Below are 13,916 nucleotides of genomic sequence, written 5' to 3'. Positions count from 1 at the left end.
ATCACTCCAAATGTCAAAATAAGTCATAGTACAGCATGTTGAGGCACTTTTTATAGTGTACTCTGCTGAAAAAATCGTTCAGAAAGTCCATATTTTGAGCGTTTTATGCAAAATTACATTTTGGAAAAAAAAAATGCCATACTATAGCTCAGGGAAAATGGTCAAAAAAGTGATCATTCCAAATGTCAAAATAAGTCATAGTACAGCATGTTGAGGCAGTTTATAGTGTACTCTGCTGAAAAAATCGTTCAGAAAGTCCTTATTTTGAGCGTTTTATGCCAAATTACATTTTGGAAAAAAAGCCATACTATAGCTCAGGGAAAATGGTCAAAAAAGTGATCACTCCAAATTTCAAAATAGGTCATAATGCAGAATGTTGAGGCAGTTTATAGTACAGTCTCTGCTGAAAAAATCGTTCAGAAAGTCCATATTTTGAGCGTTTTATGCCAAATTACATTTTTGCAAAAAAACCATACTATAGCTCAGGGAAAATGGTCAAAAAAGTGATCACTCCAAATGTCAAAATAAGTCATAGTACAGCATGTTGAGACTGTTTATAGTCCACCCTGCTAAAAAAACGGTTCAGAAAGTCAATATTTTGAGCGTTTTGAGCCAAATTACATTTTGGAAAAAAAGCCATACTATAGCTCAGGGAAAATGGTCAAAAAAGTGATCACTCCAAATTTCAAAATAAGTTATTATACAAATTGTTGAGGTAGTTTATAGTGCAGTCTGCTGACAAAATCGTTCAGAAAGTCCATATTTTGAGCGTTTTACAGCATGTTGAGGCAGTTTATAGTGTAGTATAGTGTATAGCGTTTTGAGGCCAAATTACATTTTGGAAAAAACGCCATACAAAATGGTCAAAAAAGTGATCACTCCAAATTTTAGATCGATAGACTTTATTGTCCCATGGCAAATTTTTTTTCACACACATACATACAAGCATCAGTGTACCCACCAACAAACAAAACACCCCCAGACAACGAAAGACATCTATATAAAACAATACAGTAGACAGCATAGTCACAGGCACAGGAGGAGCAGTAGCAACATTGAGGGGGGGGCTTTTGAGTGCAGAGATGGCAGACGGGACAGCTTTTTCTGAAGCGTGCCCGCCTCCACCTCAAGAGTCCTGTACCTGCGCCCAGATGGCAACAGTGTGAAGTTTGGGTTGAGGGGGTGATCCTTCATTGTCTATTGTGTGTGATGATGGCTCTGTGATTGAGTTCTGATAGGTTTAGTGTGGGATGTTGCATTATTTTGGATGCTGTGTGTGTTATTTTTTTAGTTTGTTTTTGTTGGTGGTGGACAGCATGTTTTAGAGACAGAGGGAACAGTACAGAAGAATGGGGTGAATTATGCTGCAGTACAGTACTAACAGAAGATGGGGGGCAACAGAGAGGGCACGAAGTTTGCGGATAGCGTAGAGTCTTTGACCTTTTACAGATGTCAGTGATGTGTTAGTCAAATGTTAGTTTGCTGTCTATAGTGAATCCGAGTTATTTGAAATGGCTGACCTCTTCAACGGTCCAAAAAGTCAATGTTTTGTGCATTTTAAACCAAATTAGAGTACGGCAAAAAAAAATCATACTATAGCTCAGGGAAAAATGGTCAAAAAAGTGATCACTCCAAATGTTAAAATAAGTCATAGAACAGCATGTTGAGGCAGTTTATAGTATTGTCTGCTGAAAAAACGGTTCAAAAAGTCAATATTTTGTCCATTTTATGCCAAAGTATGAGATGGAGAAAAAAGCCATACCATAGCTGCATGTACCATGTAGCGCAGCCTGCTACTGAAAAAACTTCTCTGCTGTGTGATTGTTTTGTGTAGAGGTTTGACAGTCATTGTCCAGTATTGCTAGAAGTTTGGACCGGGTTCTCTACACACATGCTATTTTATATGGGTTTCAGCAGTTTTTTAGACATGTCATATTTCTACATTTTTCGCCATACTATAGTATGGCATTTTAGGTATTTTTTTTCAACATGCTATATTATGGTGTATTTTTAAAACATCCTGGGCTATGACATGTCTCGGTATGTTATTTTATGTTATATTCAGCTATTTTTGGGACGTCATATTTTGACATTTTTCGCCATTTTATGTTATGGCATTTTCTGGAATTTTTTCAACATGCTATTTGATGCCCTTTTTTTGGCAGTTTTTGCAACATCCTATGCAATGGCATGTCTCGGCATGCTATTTTATGTGGTTCTATGTGGTTTTCAGCTGTGTTTAGGACATGTCATATTTTGATATTTTTTCGCCATAATATAGTATGGCATTTGAGGTTGTTTTTTCAGCATGCTATAATTTATGTTTTGGGCCATTTTCACAACATTCTATGCTATGAGATGTCTTGGCATGCTATTTAATGTGGTTCATAAAATAGGTGGGGTTTTTTATGCTGTCTCAAATGTCAAACGTCAAATGTCATAGTATAGTGTTTTGATGTCCACACAGTAACCATTCAATTAACAATAAGTCTTTCAAAGATAACACAACAAAAGATTACTGCGCTGTAGGTCCGTAGTCAGTGGTAAGTTGTGGGTGTTGGATTCTGGAAGTCTTGTGTGTTAACTTATCCCATAAGGAATAGCATGTTCGTCCAAAACAGCAGAAAAACATCATAGTATAGCATGTTGTTCAAAATGTCATAAGGACGTCATAGTATAGTATGTCGTCTAAAATAGCATAAAAACTTCATGAAAATGACACATTATATTATGTCGTCCAAAACAGCAGAAAAACATCATAGTATAGCATGTTGACCAAAATGACAAAAAAACGTCATAGTATACTATGTCATTCAAAATGTCATATACTATTTTGTCCAAAACAGCAAAAAAAGTCAGAATATAGCAAGTCGTTCAAAATAGCCTAAAAAAGTCATAGTATAGCATACTGTCCATAACAGCAAAAAAACATCACAATAAAGTTTTTTATCCAAAACAGTCTAGTTTGGACGACATACTATACTATGACTTTTATATACTATTTTGTTGACATATTATAGTATGACCTCTTGTGCTACTTTGGACGACATATTATACAATGACTTTTTTTATGCTATTTTAGACGCCATACTGTAGTACGACATTTTAGTCCTATTTTGGACATCATACTGTTCTATGAATTTCTGTGCTATTTTGGACATCAATATATACTGACTTTTTTTGTGCTATTTTGGATGACATACTATGGTATGACTTTTTTGAGCTAGTGTGGAAGACATACTATACTATGACTTTTTAATGCTATTTTAGATGACATGCTACACTATGACCTTTTGTGCTATTTTGAACCATACTATACAGGCTTTTTGTTCTATTTTAGACGACATACTACACTATGACTTTTTTGTGTTATTCTGGATGACATACTTCTATGACTTTTTTTTGCTACTTTGGACAACATACTATACAATAACTTGACATACTATAGTGTTCTGTTTTTATGCTATTTGGACGACATACAATAGTATTAGTTTTTGGTGCTATTTTGGATCACAACAGTGTTATTCTTTTGTGCTATTTTGAACAACATATTATAGCATGGTGTTTTTATAATATTTTCGACAAACTGTAGTATGATTTTTTATGCTATTTTGCACGACATATTTTTTTTTGTGCTATTTTGGACATGATACTTTGGACGACATGCTATAATATGACTTTCCCATGCTTTTTTTGGATGATATTCTGTCCAAAGAGCGTTTCATTGACGTACTATGACTTTTTTATGGACTTTTTAGGGTATTTTTTGTGACAGATTAATGTAATGATTAATGTATTTCAAAATCACATGTATAATAAAGTCTAATTAGAACCTAAGACAAAAGAAAAAAATAAACAATAATGTGGCAGGGAGGCGTAAAGTAATAGAGATGTTTAAACTGATGTAAACAGGGTGTACAATAATGTTATAAATGTAAAGATGTATTAATGTCACCTGTAGAGGACGAATGTTTCAGTTTTAGTTTCTCTTTACTTGATGGAGTCTTGAGGTGGTGTCAAAGAATGTGATGGTGATGTCATTGTTCTTCTATGTTCAGGTGGGTCTACCTGAGACAGTGGCCAAGCGCTGCGTCCACCAGGTGGCCATCGCCCTGGACTACCTGCACTGTAAGAAGCTGGTCCACAGAGACATCAAACCTGAGAACATCCTTATTTTTGACAAAGAGTGCCGGAAGGTCAAGCTGTCAGACTTTGGCATGACGCGGCGAGCCGGCTCTCCCGTGAAGCGCGTCAGCGGCACAATACCGTACACTGCGCCGGAGCTGTGTGACACCTCAAGACATGAGGGCTTCTGCGTGGACTACAGCACAGACGTGTGGGCGTTTGGCGTGCTGCTTTTCTGCATGCTGACGGGAAACTTCCCCTGGGAGAAGGCAATGCCGAATGATGCTTTCTACGAGGAGTTTGTGCGCTGGCAGCGCCGCCGGACGGGCACGGTGCCGTCACAGTGGCGGCGCTTCACTGATGATGCTCTACGAATGTTTCGTAGGCTCCTGTCCATTGAGCAGGAGCGCCGCTGCTCCGTAAAAGAAGTCTTCAGCTACTTTAACCAGTGCTGGATGTTGGACACGGAGAATGGGAACAGCAGCAGTTTGGCGAGTGCTGCGCCTCCTCTGGACATCAGCTCGTCCTCATCCGAAGAGGACGTATTAGTGGACAGACTGAAGCAGCACAGCTTGTCGCCTGCTTGTGTGGTGGCAAAGGGGGGCATCATGATGGACACCCACTACTCCTCCATGTCCACCAACAGTTCGCCATCCTCCACAGGAAGTTATGAGCGCACCAACAGGGAAAACAACGAAAGAGGGCGCATCTTGGTGGCAACACCCATCGAGATTTGCGTGTAGAGGTGGTTTATCCTGCGTTTCAGGCTGTCTGCTCACACGTGAAGCTGCTATAGGCTGAGGAGGAAGATTACTCCGACTGAGGAAGAGAAAGGAGGAAAGTGTGGCGACTGGTGCTTAGCGTCAGGATCAACACTCTGACATACGTTGTAGCTTCACTGCGGATTTACTCATTTCTGATGAAGAGGAGCTCTGAGGAAATGAGCGGAGAGACGATCACAAGCCTCCTGTATGTGGTTTATACTTCAGATCGTGAAATGAACTCAGCGGATGACCTGTAAAGAAAAGAAAAGCAAACAAAACATAAGTAATCTCAAGCAATATATTCAGAAAATTGGAATAATCCAGTCACTGCAAAAACAATCCGCAGAAAAAAGAGGCTTTTAGTAAGAAGATTTGTTGATGGTACTGTTGTGTGTTTATTGTAGTGTACCATTTTCATGTTTTGGTAGATATGTTTCTGTAGTGTTATTTGTATATTTGTTTCTGTATATTTGTTTCTAATTTGGAGTTAAGTTATTTATTTATATCAGATGCATATAATTATGATTTGTTTGATGAGAGATCAGAAGCCTTTTTTTATTGTCTCTCTGAGAATTTAAAAATTACTACAAATCTGATTCATTGTTAATGTAGGAAGCTTTCACAGACCTACATTTTTCTTTCAATATTTATCATCATGTTGTTGTGACCTCCCATAAAAGTAGAAATACGCAGACTGTTTTTTCTCACATAAAATGTTCTTTTTCATGTTTGCCTGTGATGCCTAAACCCACTTGTACAGTAGCATCCAACAATATGAGTGGCTGAATATGCACCTCTGTCAGTGAGCCAGTCCTCCCATTACACTGCAGCATACTGGGACCATGACTAAACACAGCTGCAGCCCATTTCCTTTAAGATCAAATCACATAATGTATTTGGTAATACAACAAATGGGAGGAAAGCACACAATAGAATCAAGAATAATCCTCATTTTTCTCCTTGCATGGTCGATAAAAAAATAGAAATTGTACCTTTCATTGAGAAGTTAACTATGAGATATATTTGAATTACAGTATTTGGGAATACTTCCTGCTCTCAACCCTTTATTCCAATTTTTTGCTGTATTTAGAAAGTTAGACCCTGATAATGTACGGTTGGATGAACGAATGTAGAAAACATTTCAGGAATATTTAAGGAGTAAAATGTTTGGAAAATCTCTCTTTTGTGTTTTTCAGAAGTATTGCATGAAGTGATTATTACTGTGGTGAAGATTTGTTGAAATAAAACAACCCCAAAATTAAAAGTGCACCCTGTTCTTCCTTGTTTTCTTTTTTAGATGCAACCAGCAGCTTCCTGTGCTGGTTGGTTCTGTTTGTCATAAAAAAAAATGAGAGAAAGTCAAAGTATATATAAAAAAAACTTTTTCTTATAGTATATGTATAAAACAATATGTATAGTATGTCACAAAATGTTTATCATAAAAAGTCTGAAATGTTAAAGAACATTATGTAACAAAGAAGACATGAAAAGCCATAGTATAATTCGTCACAAAAAAAGAGTATTTAAAAAAACATAGTATATAAAGTAGTATGTCCCACTAGTATAATAGTAAGTCATAAAAATTATAGTATTCTATTTCACAAAAAAAGGATGTCATGAAAAAGCTACACAAAAAAAGTCTAATATCTGTCAGAATGGGCAGCTTTCTGTATAAATGTGATAAAATGTGGTGTAGGTCATTCTGACAGGTACAAATATCTATTAGAATGTACTACTTATTGTATAGATGTTGTTAAATGTGGCATGGGTCATTCTTTCAAATGCAAAAGTCCATTTTGTTGGCTGCAAATTAACTACAGTTATACAAGAAGCAGTCCACTCTGATAGATATTTGTCAAATATTTATCAGAATGGACTACTTCCTGTATAAATGTAGTTAAATATCATAAGCACACAAAAATGGTACAGCATGTGGTAAAAAATGGCATAATTAAGTCATAGTATATTATGTCAGGTACAAAAATCTGTCAGGATGGGCAATGTCTTGTATAAATATGATAAAATGTGGTGTAGGTCATTCTGACAGGTACAAATATCTTCAGAATGGACCACTTCCTGTATAAATGTAGTTAAACGTCATAAGCACACAAAAAAGTACTGAAAAATAGCAACAAATACTGGCTATGTTAACATTAAAAAAATATTATGGTATATGCCCTTTTCCCACAAAACACAATATTCCCACTGTGCCTTTTACACGTCTAGTGAAAATGAATAATGTACTATTTGTTTACATGCAACTGTGCATGCTCAAATTAACATGACATAACATGTCTTTTATCATGTTAAAATATGGAAAAGTGGAACAGCTGGACCATACAAACAGTCATTCCTTCTACCACCTCCTTGAAAACATCGGGGTTGCGATATTTGTGCAAAGTATGTTCAAAAGCCTGTTCTCCAAGTTTTTAATAATGTTTAAACCTAGTTGTATGCTGTGTACATGACCTGTGTCAGATTCAGAATAACAGTGGAATATTAGTGTGCATGTAAACATAGTTAATCTATTAATAAAGAAAATAACCAGCAGATTAATACATCATGACAATAGTCATTAGTTAATAGTTCAAAATGAGCTCCAGCTCAACCACAACAGTAAAAATTGCTTTTAAACTAATGCATTAGTCTAATAATTTTAATCTAATGTTACACAATATAATGCAGGGGGCCTTTTTCTGCATTGAGTACTTTTCCTACTTGAGTACATTTTCCTGACTGTGTGCCAGTTTCTCATTTTAACTCATCAAACTTCAGATTTAAAGCCAAACAGATGAACTCTTACCAGGATGTACATGCCTGCTTTAGCATTTTCACCAAGGTCACAATAAAAAACAGACTACAACTCCGATCATTTTGCACATCAGATAAAGCTTCCCTGTATGTCGGTCAAATAATTATGCCCCAATAAACTCACAATGCCCCATGAAGCTGTAAAACCACTCAGGCATGTCTCTGGCTCAGCTGTAATGAGCAGCGTCTGCCTCCAAAATCTCGCTGGAAGCTGAATTACATAACACACCCACTGAGGTGCTGATCTGATTTAATGTTACAGTTAAAAAATATCTCCATATATCCACATATCCTCTTATGCAGCAGAGCAAAACAATTCAGACGTGCAGATATGCACATCACACAGTGCTGTATAGAGTGATATGAAGATGAAATTAGTCTTTCCAATGTTAGACCAACAAAATGAACTCTAGTCTGCTCAGACACAAAGACACTAAGGGAGGAAAAAACAGCAAAACAGAGAAAGTGCAGCTGAGCATCACTGCATGTTCAGCATAGCAATTACAGCCGCACTCACTGATCTCAGTGTTTCTCCCACCACCATGTTTACATATTCACCACCAGCAAGAAGGCAGAGGGGAGGGTAAATACAATGACTGATTTTTTTACTTCAGTAAAAGGAGTAATACTACAATGTTAAAGTGCTGTGCCAGTCCTGCATTCAAAATCTTCCACAAGCATAAGCACAAAAGCACTAGCATTAAAATACAGTTAATGTACAAAAAATACTCATTATTATGCACAATAGCACATTTCAGAATAATGTATATAATTGGATTAATATTATTGATGCGTTAATGTGTTCACTGATTTAAAGTAGCAGCTGGAAAATGGGGAGCTAATTTCACGACTTTATATACTGCTGGGTAGTTAGCCTGTAGCTAAGTTAAATTATAATTTAGTGTATTTACCCCCTCCAGGAATCGCCACCTTAACGTGGTGGAGGCTTAAGTTTTTTACTTATCTTATTTAAGTAAAAAAAAACAAAAAACAAAAAACCTCTGGCCAAATTAGGTCTGTTTTCATTGATTCACTTTAAAAAGTTCACATGAATTGGGACATCGGTTGGACAAGATCAAAGAAAGGGGATGAGCAGGTGATCAGAGGGCAAAAAAAAGAAACACCCTAAAGCAGACAAGGACACGAAAAAGAAGACAGGATCACGATGTCAGTGACAGCATCCGAATTCTGCACTTGCAGCCAGATTTTGGCACTGCTTCTTTTAAAGTTAATGAAGCGGGCATGGCATGTCACACTTTTAGCCCATCATATCTTTTGAGGGTTTTATCTGTGGCTGAAAATGCCTTCCAGCAGGTTAAAAAACACACATCATGTGATGCTTTATAGTTGCCTTGCATGCAAACAAGTGTTAAGTGATACATGGACAAAAGAAGAACGAGCTTACTTGTAGGAAGTCCAAACCAGAGTCCGCTGGTTCAGGTGCAGGTGGGGGAAATGGAGACGTGGTGAGCAGGCGGGCGGGGAAGGTGAGGTGAGGTGACTGCAGGTCAGGAGGGAGCAGCTGGATGAGAGTCAGCTGAGTGGGATGGTGGTGGGGAAGTCTGAGGATATCTAATGAGCAGGAGGAGAAATGGCAATGAAGGAGGACGAATAAACACAACTGAAGGAGACACTGTGATGGAAAGGCTACTCCAGTTTTATTTTATTAAGCAGCTGAATACTAATATCAAAATATTTTTTACTTTAAACACCATGTGCACGAATATGCTCAGTCCTTTCATAGACTTTCAAAGTATTTATTTGAGGTCCTCAGAAAAAGAATATGTCCAATATTCAAAAACTACAAGTAAAATCGAGTTTCTCAAATTCAATTCTTGAATACAAATACTGAGGTCATAAATTCAAGCTGGTCAAATTTCAAGATTAAAAAAATATATACCACGTTCACAAGAATGAGACAGACGAGGTCACAGTGAGCTTCATTTTTGACTTCTGACCACCAAAATCTAATCAGCTCATCGTTGAGTCAAAGTGCAAAATAATGTAAAAAACAGAATGCAGTTGCTTGTATACATTACCTCATCACGGTGGTATGCCTCCATGAACCAGTCAAGCTGCAGCGCAGATGAGTTCCACGACACCAAGAGGGAGCTTGTGCCAAATTTGAGAGAATTTCCTAAAATCCGTCTTGAGATATTGTGTCAATGTTTTTGACAAATTTGAGGAAAGGCCTTTTTGATATATCATGGTGACATTTGACAACCAAGTTCCAAAAAGTTCACCCTGGAGTCTAAGTTACCAAATTAAAATAAATTCCCTCAAGGTGTTCTTGAAATATCTCATTCACAGGAAATTTGACAGACCAGGCCACAGTGACTTTGACCTTTGACCAACAAAATCTAATCAGTTAATTGTTGTGTCCTAATGGACCGCTGTGCCAAATTTGAAGGAAATCCTCACATGGAAAAACATATCCAAAAATCTACAATATGAACGACTCTCGCAGTTTTATGTACAACTCAACACAACAATCCCAGTTTTTTATATAATCCACAATTATAACATTTTGGAAGTCGTTTATGTAGAATGTAAATGTATATATCTGGGCAGAGATTAATAACTGTATTTTTTTTCTACTCCTTTTTAAAAATATGACATTAAGGTTCAAATGGCTTGAGTATTTGTTATTGAGATTGATTTTTATGGTGTTTTGTTTTTGTTCATTGCAATTGCTGTAAGGCTTGTTTGCTTTTATTTGTGTGCTTTGTTTCTACATTTTCGAAATAAAGATTCATTCATTCATTCATTTATTCATAATGCCCTTTGGCCATGACTTTTTAGCAGCGCGGAGTTATAACAATCTAATTATTTCGTCTTTTTTTCTGCCTCCACACCTTAGTAGCTCATTACAGAAGGGAGAAATGGAAAAAACAGAAACAAAGACATTTGTCTGACGCATCAGCAACTAACGTTACCTTAGGAAACAACAGACGTGAATGTGTTTTGGTTTTAAACATCAGTAACTTACAGCACATTGAGTCTGTACTGAAAAAAGATGATGCTACTTAAATGCAGGAGGAGATGCTCGTAGCAGAGTATTTCCACACTTTGGTACGAACACTTTTACTCAAGTAAGTACTTCTTCCACCTCTGGTAAAAACACAGTGGCAAACCCACTCTGTGTTTGTGCTGTTACGACAATTTTCACTGCTGACACAGCAAGAGGCCATAAATCATGATGCTCTATGTGAGCTGCAAACATGATACAGAATTCGATCAACAACATGAACTGAATGTTCCCCGGACACGGCATATTCCTTCACTTCTGCTGACGGTTTTATATCATGAGACAAAACACGGCTCACAGCTGAAAACCGAAAGTTATTAGAATGTTTGAGTTATTTTAATTTGAGCCAGCGGTGGAAGAAACATTCAGGTCCTTTACTTCAAAAAAAGCACTTTAACCTCACTGGTTTTCTAGTCTATATGATGTTTTTGGATTCATATTGCTGATGCATTCAGGTCTATGTTTGTATAATACTGCTGTAGGTGTTTATGGTTGTGCTGACTTTAACTCCTTTATACATTCTTGTATAGTTTAATCTACAGCAATGCTTCATATTCTACAGCAGGGAAACTCAACTTGCTTTGCTTGAGAGCCACTTTTGCAAAATGACAGGAGGCCAGGAGCCAGCCGCAGCAGCCCCACACATATTTTTAAGATTTTACCACATAGGGCATTTCTAGGATTTTAGGGTGTTTCTTAAATTTTAGGATGTTTCTCTGATTTTAGGATATTTCGAGGATTTTGGGATGTTACAAGGATGTCAGGACATTTCTAGGATTTTAGGATGTTTCTAAGACTTAGGGATGTTTCTAGGATTTGGGGTAATTTCTAGAATTTTGGGGCATTTATTGAATTTTACAGCATTTCTAGGATTTAAGGTCATTTCTAGGATTTTGGGACATTAGGGGCTTAGCCAGGACCTCGTTGGGGGGAGCAGGTGATCCTCCACTAGCACTTTTTTTGATAAACAAGCTCTATTTTGATGCTACTTTATGCACTCTGGCACCTTATGTATACTTAACATATACAGTTCCCAATACAAATAACTTTATTTTTATTGTGACTTTGAAAATTGTAAGAAACATGTCTCTAAAAAATCACATTTTCATAGTGTCAGAAAAACAGCCCTGTTGCAAGCTTTGTGATGACACTTTTTCAAGCTGACCCACTATCAACACATTTGGAGATACATGGTTTTCACTACAGAAAGGGGACGAAATACTGTAAATGTAGCTGAGGAAAAAAGTACAATATCTTTCTCTGAGATGGATAAAGTTGTACAAAATCATCAGCTGCAGTATTTTGTGCCGAAGCGCCTGCTAAAGCAGCAGATCTGTGCTGCACAGATAATGAGGAGGACTGTGATCCTGTCAGTCCTAAAAGCAGAGATAAGCCTGCAGTCTGAGCGATGGATGGTGAGGGTAAAGAGACAGAAATTGAGAACTGAGCAGAGGAAAGATAAGGAAAACAGTGAAGAGGAGGAGAATAATTTAAAAAAAGGCAAATGGGAAGAAGAAAACAAGAAAAAAGAGAAGCTTCATTTGTAGACATTATAGAGGCATGCATGCATATCAAAATAAAAGCAGACAGTTGTTTGTCCTTGCTAAATGCTTACACCAGTATGCTACATGCTGATGTTTACCATGTTAGTTTAGCATGTTAAATTTCATGAATGTTAATTAACATCTGATTCCATTTTTTTTGCTATCAGCATAATTCCAGATGGACAGACCCTAGACCCTCAAAATAATTCTTTATTATCTTTGTGTACAAGCTCTCCCTCCTTTTAATTAAATGCTTAGTTTGATCTTTCATTTCACAGCCCTCAGCTGGAGCAATACACACACCAGAAACACTGCATTTAAAATGATGCCATGGTAACAGTGTCCATATGCTCGCACAGTCTCGGGCTATTTCAGCAGGTGAGAGCAGCGAGTCTATTCTGAGTGCAACAAGGTGAGAAACACTTTCCTCGTGCCGCTGCAGGTCAACGTGGCAGCCTGATAATGATTTAACGGAGAAAAGCTGTGAAATGATTCCAAAGATAGATTTTATCACTACAACATACATGCTGGGAGTATTTCTGTCAAAGTGACGCAAAAAGCATAAGCTGGGGGTGAGAGTCAGTTCTGATCTGTTTTATTAAATTGTTTTAAGGCTGTTTGTGTTCTAGTCAGTTGCATTAAGAAGCTCACAGATTTTACTGATTAACTGAATAATTAGCTTTCATATCTGACATCTTCATAAGATCTTTTTGTTATTATACATGTATACATGTGCAAACTTACATTGTAAAAAACATTGTCTTATAAATCTTGAAGGAAATAAGTAACATCTAATTTTTTTTTTTCTTTTACAGATAGCCTTGATCATCCTTGAAGAGAAATGGACCAATATATTTTTAAAGCTATCCAGTGTAAGAGTTTGAGAGGCAAATTCAGACTTCTTAACGTGTAATCCTCCACTGGTACCCAAAACACGCTGTATCAATCTATGACTGTATATAAAGATGAATAGAATACCAGCTCCCCAAAAATGAAGCCAAAACATCTTAATCTCCAGTGGCTGGCTGGCTGCAGCATAAATCATAAACCCCTCCCACTCCATGTTAGCAAATGGGACATGTGCAAAAGTAAACAGGGATCACCACCACACAGTTGTATGCCTCCGCACACCAGTCAATTTGCACTTGACATTAATGTCTGGAAACAAGCATGCTTCTCCCACATCTCCTCGACAGCAGCACAGAAGAAAAACACGGTTTTGACCACAATGACCTTGACCTTTGAACACTAAATTCTTATCAGCTCATTGCTGAGTCAAAGTGAATGTTTGTGTCAAATTTGAGATGCAGCTTTCATTAGAATGAGAAAAATGTCAGGTCACCATGTCCTTGACCTTTGACCACCAAAATCATCCCATCCTTGAGTCCACTCAAACAGTGGTGTCAGATTTAAAGAAATTTCCTCAAGGTGTTCTTGAGCAATCACGTTCACAAGAAAGAGACAGACGAAGTCACAGTGACCTTGACCACCAAAATCTAGTAGGTTTATGTGATAACACATTTACAAGAATGAGATGGATAAAAAGTCACAATGATCTTGACCTTTAACCTATGACCACCAAAATCTAATCAGTTTACTTATGAATCCAAGTGGATATTTTGCTAAATTTGAAGAAATTCCCTC

General features: G+C 37.2%; 2 protein-coding genes across 2 annotated transcripts in view; one reads left to right on the top strand and one right to left on the bottom strand.

Annotated features, from left to right (window-relative positions):
• unm_sa1261 (un-named sa1261) overlaps nucleotides 1-5,239 on the top strand; it is a 42,623-nt gene extending 37,384 nt beyond the window's left edge. The window contains exon 4 of the mRNA XM_042505531.1: nucleotides 4,059-5,239. Within this exon, the coding sequence (XP_042361465.1) occupies nucleotides 4,059-4,868 (810 nt within the window). The 3' untranslated portion in view covers nucleotides 4,869-5,239. The remainder of the gene's footprint in view (nucleotides 1-4,058) is intronic.
• Nucleotides 5,240-9,156: 3,917 nt separating this feature from the next.
• Nucleotides 9,157-13,916, bottom strand: part of si:ch211-165g14.1 (transcription factor 20) — a 17,068-nt gene continuing 12,308 nt past the window's right edge. The window contains exon 7 of the transcript XR_006106746.1: nucleotides 9,157-9,272. The gene's annotated coding sequence lies outside the window, so the exon portion shown is untranslated. The remainder of the gene's footprint in view (nucleotides 9,273-13,916) is intronic.

Source organism: Plectropomus leopardus, chromosome 17 (assembly GCF_008729295.1).
Source record: "Plectropomus leopardus isolate mb chromosome 17, YSFRI_Pleo_2.0, whole genome shotgun sequence".
NCBI lineage: Eukaryota > Metazoa > Chordata > Actinopteri > Perciformes > Serranidae > Plectropomus > Plectropomus leopardus.
Note: the sequence above shows the minus strand (reverse complement) of the source record. Positions and strands in the feature narration are given on the sequence as shown.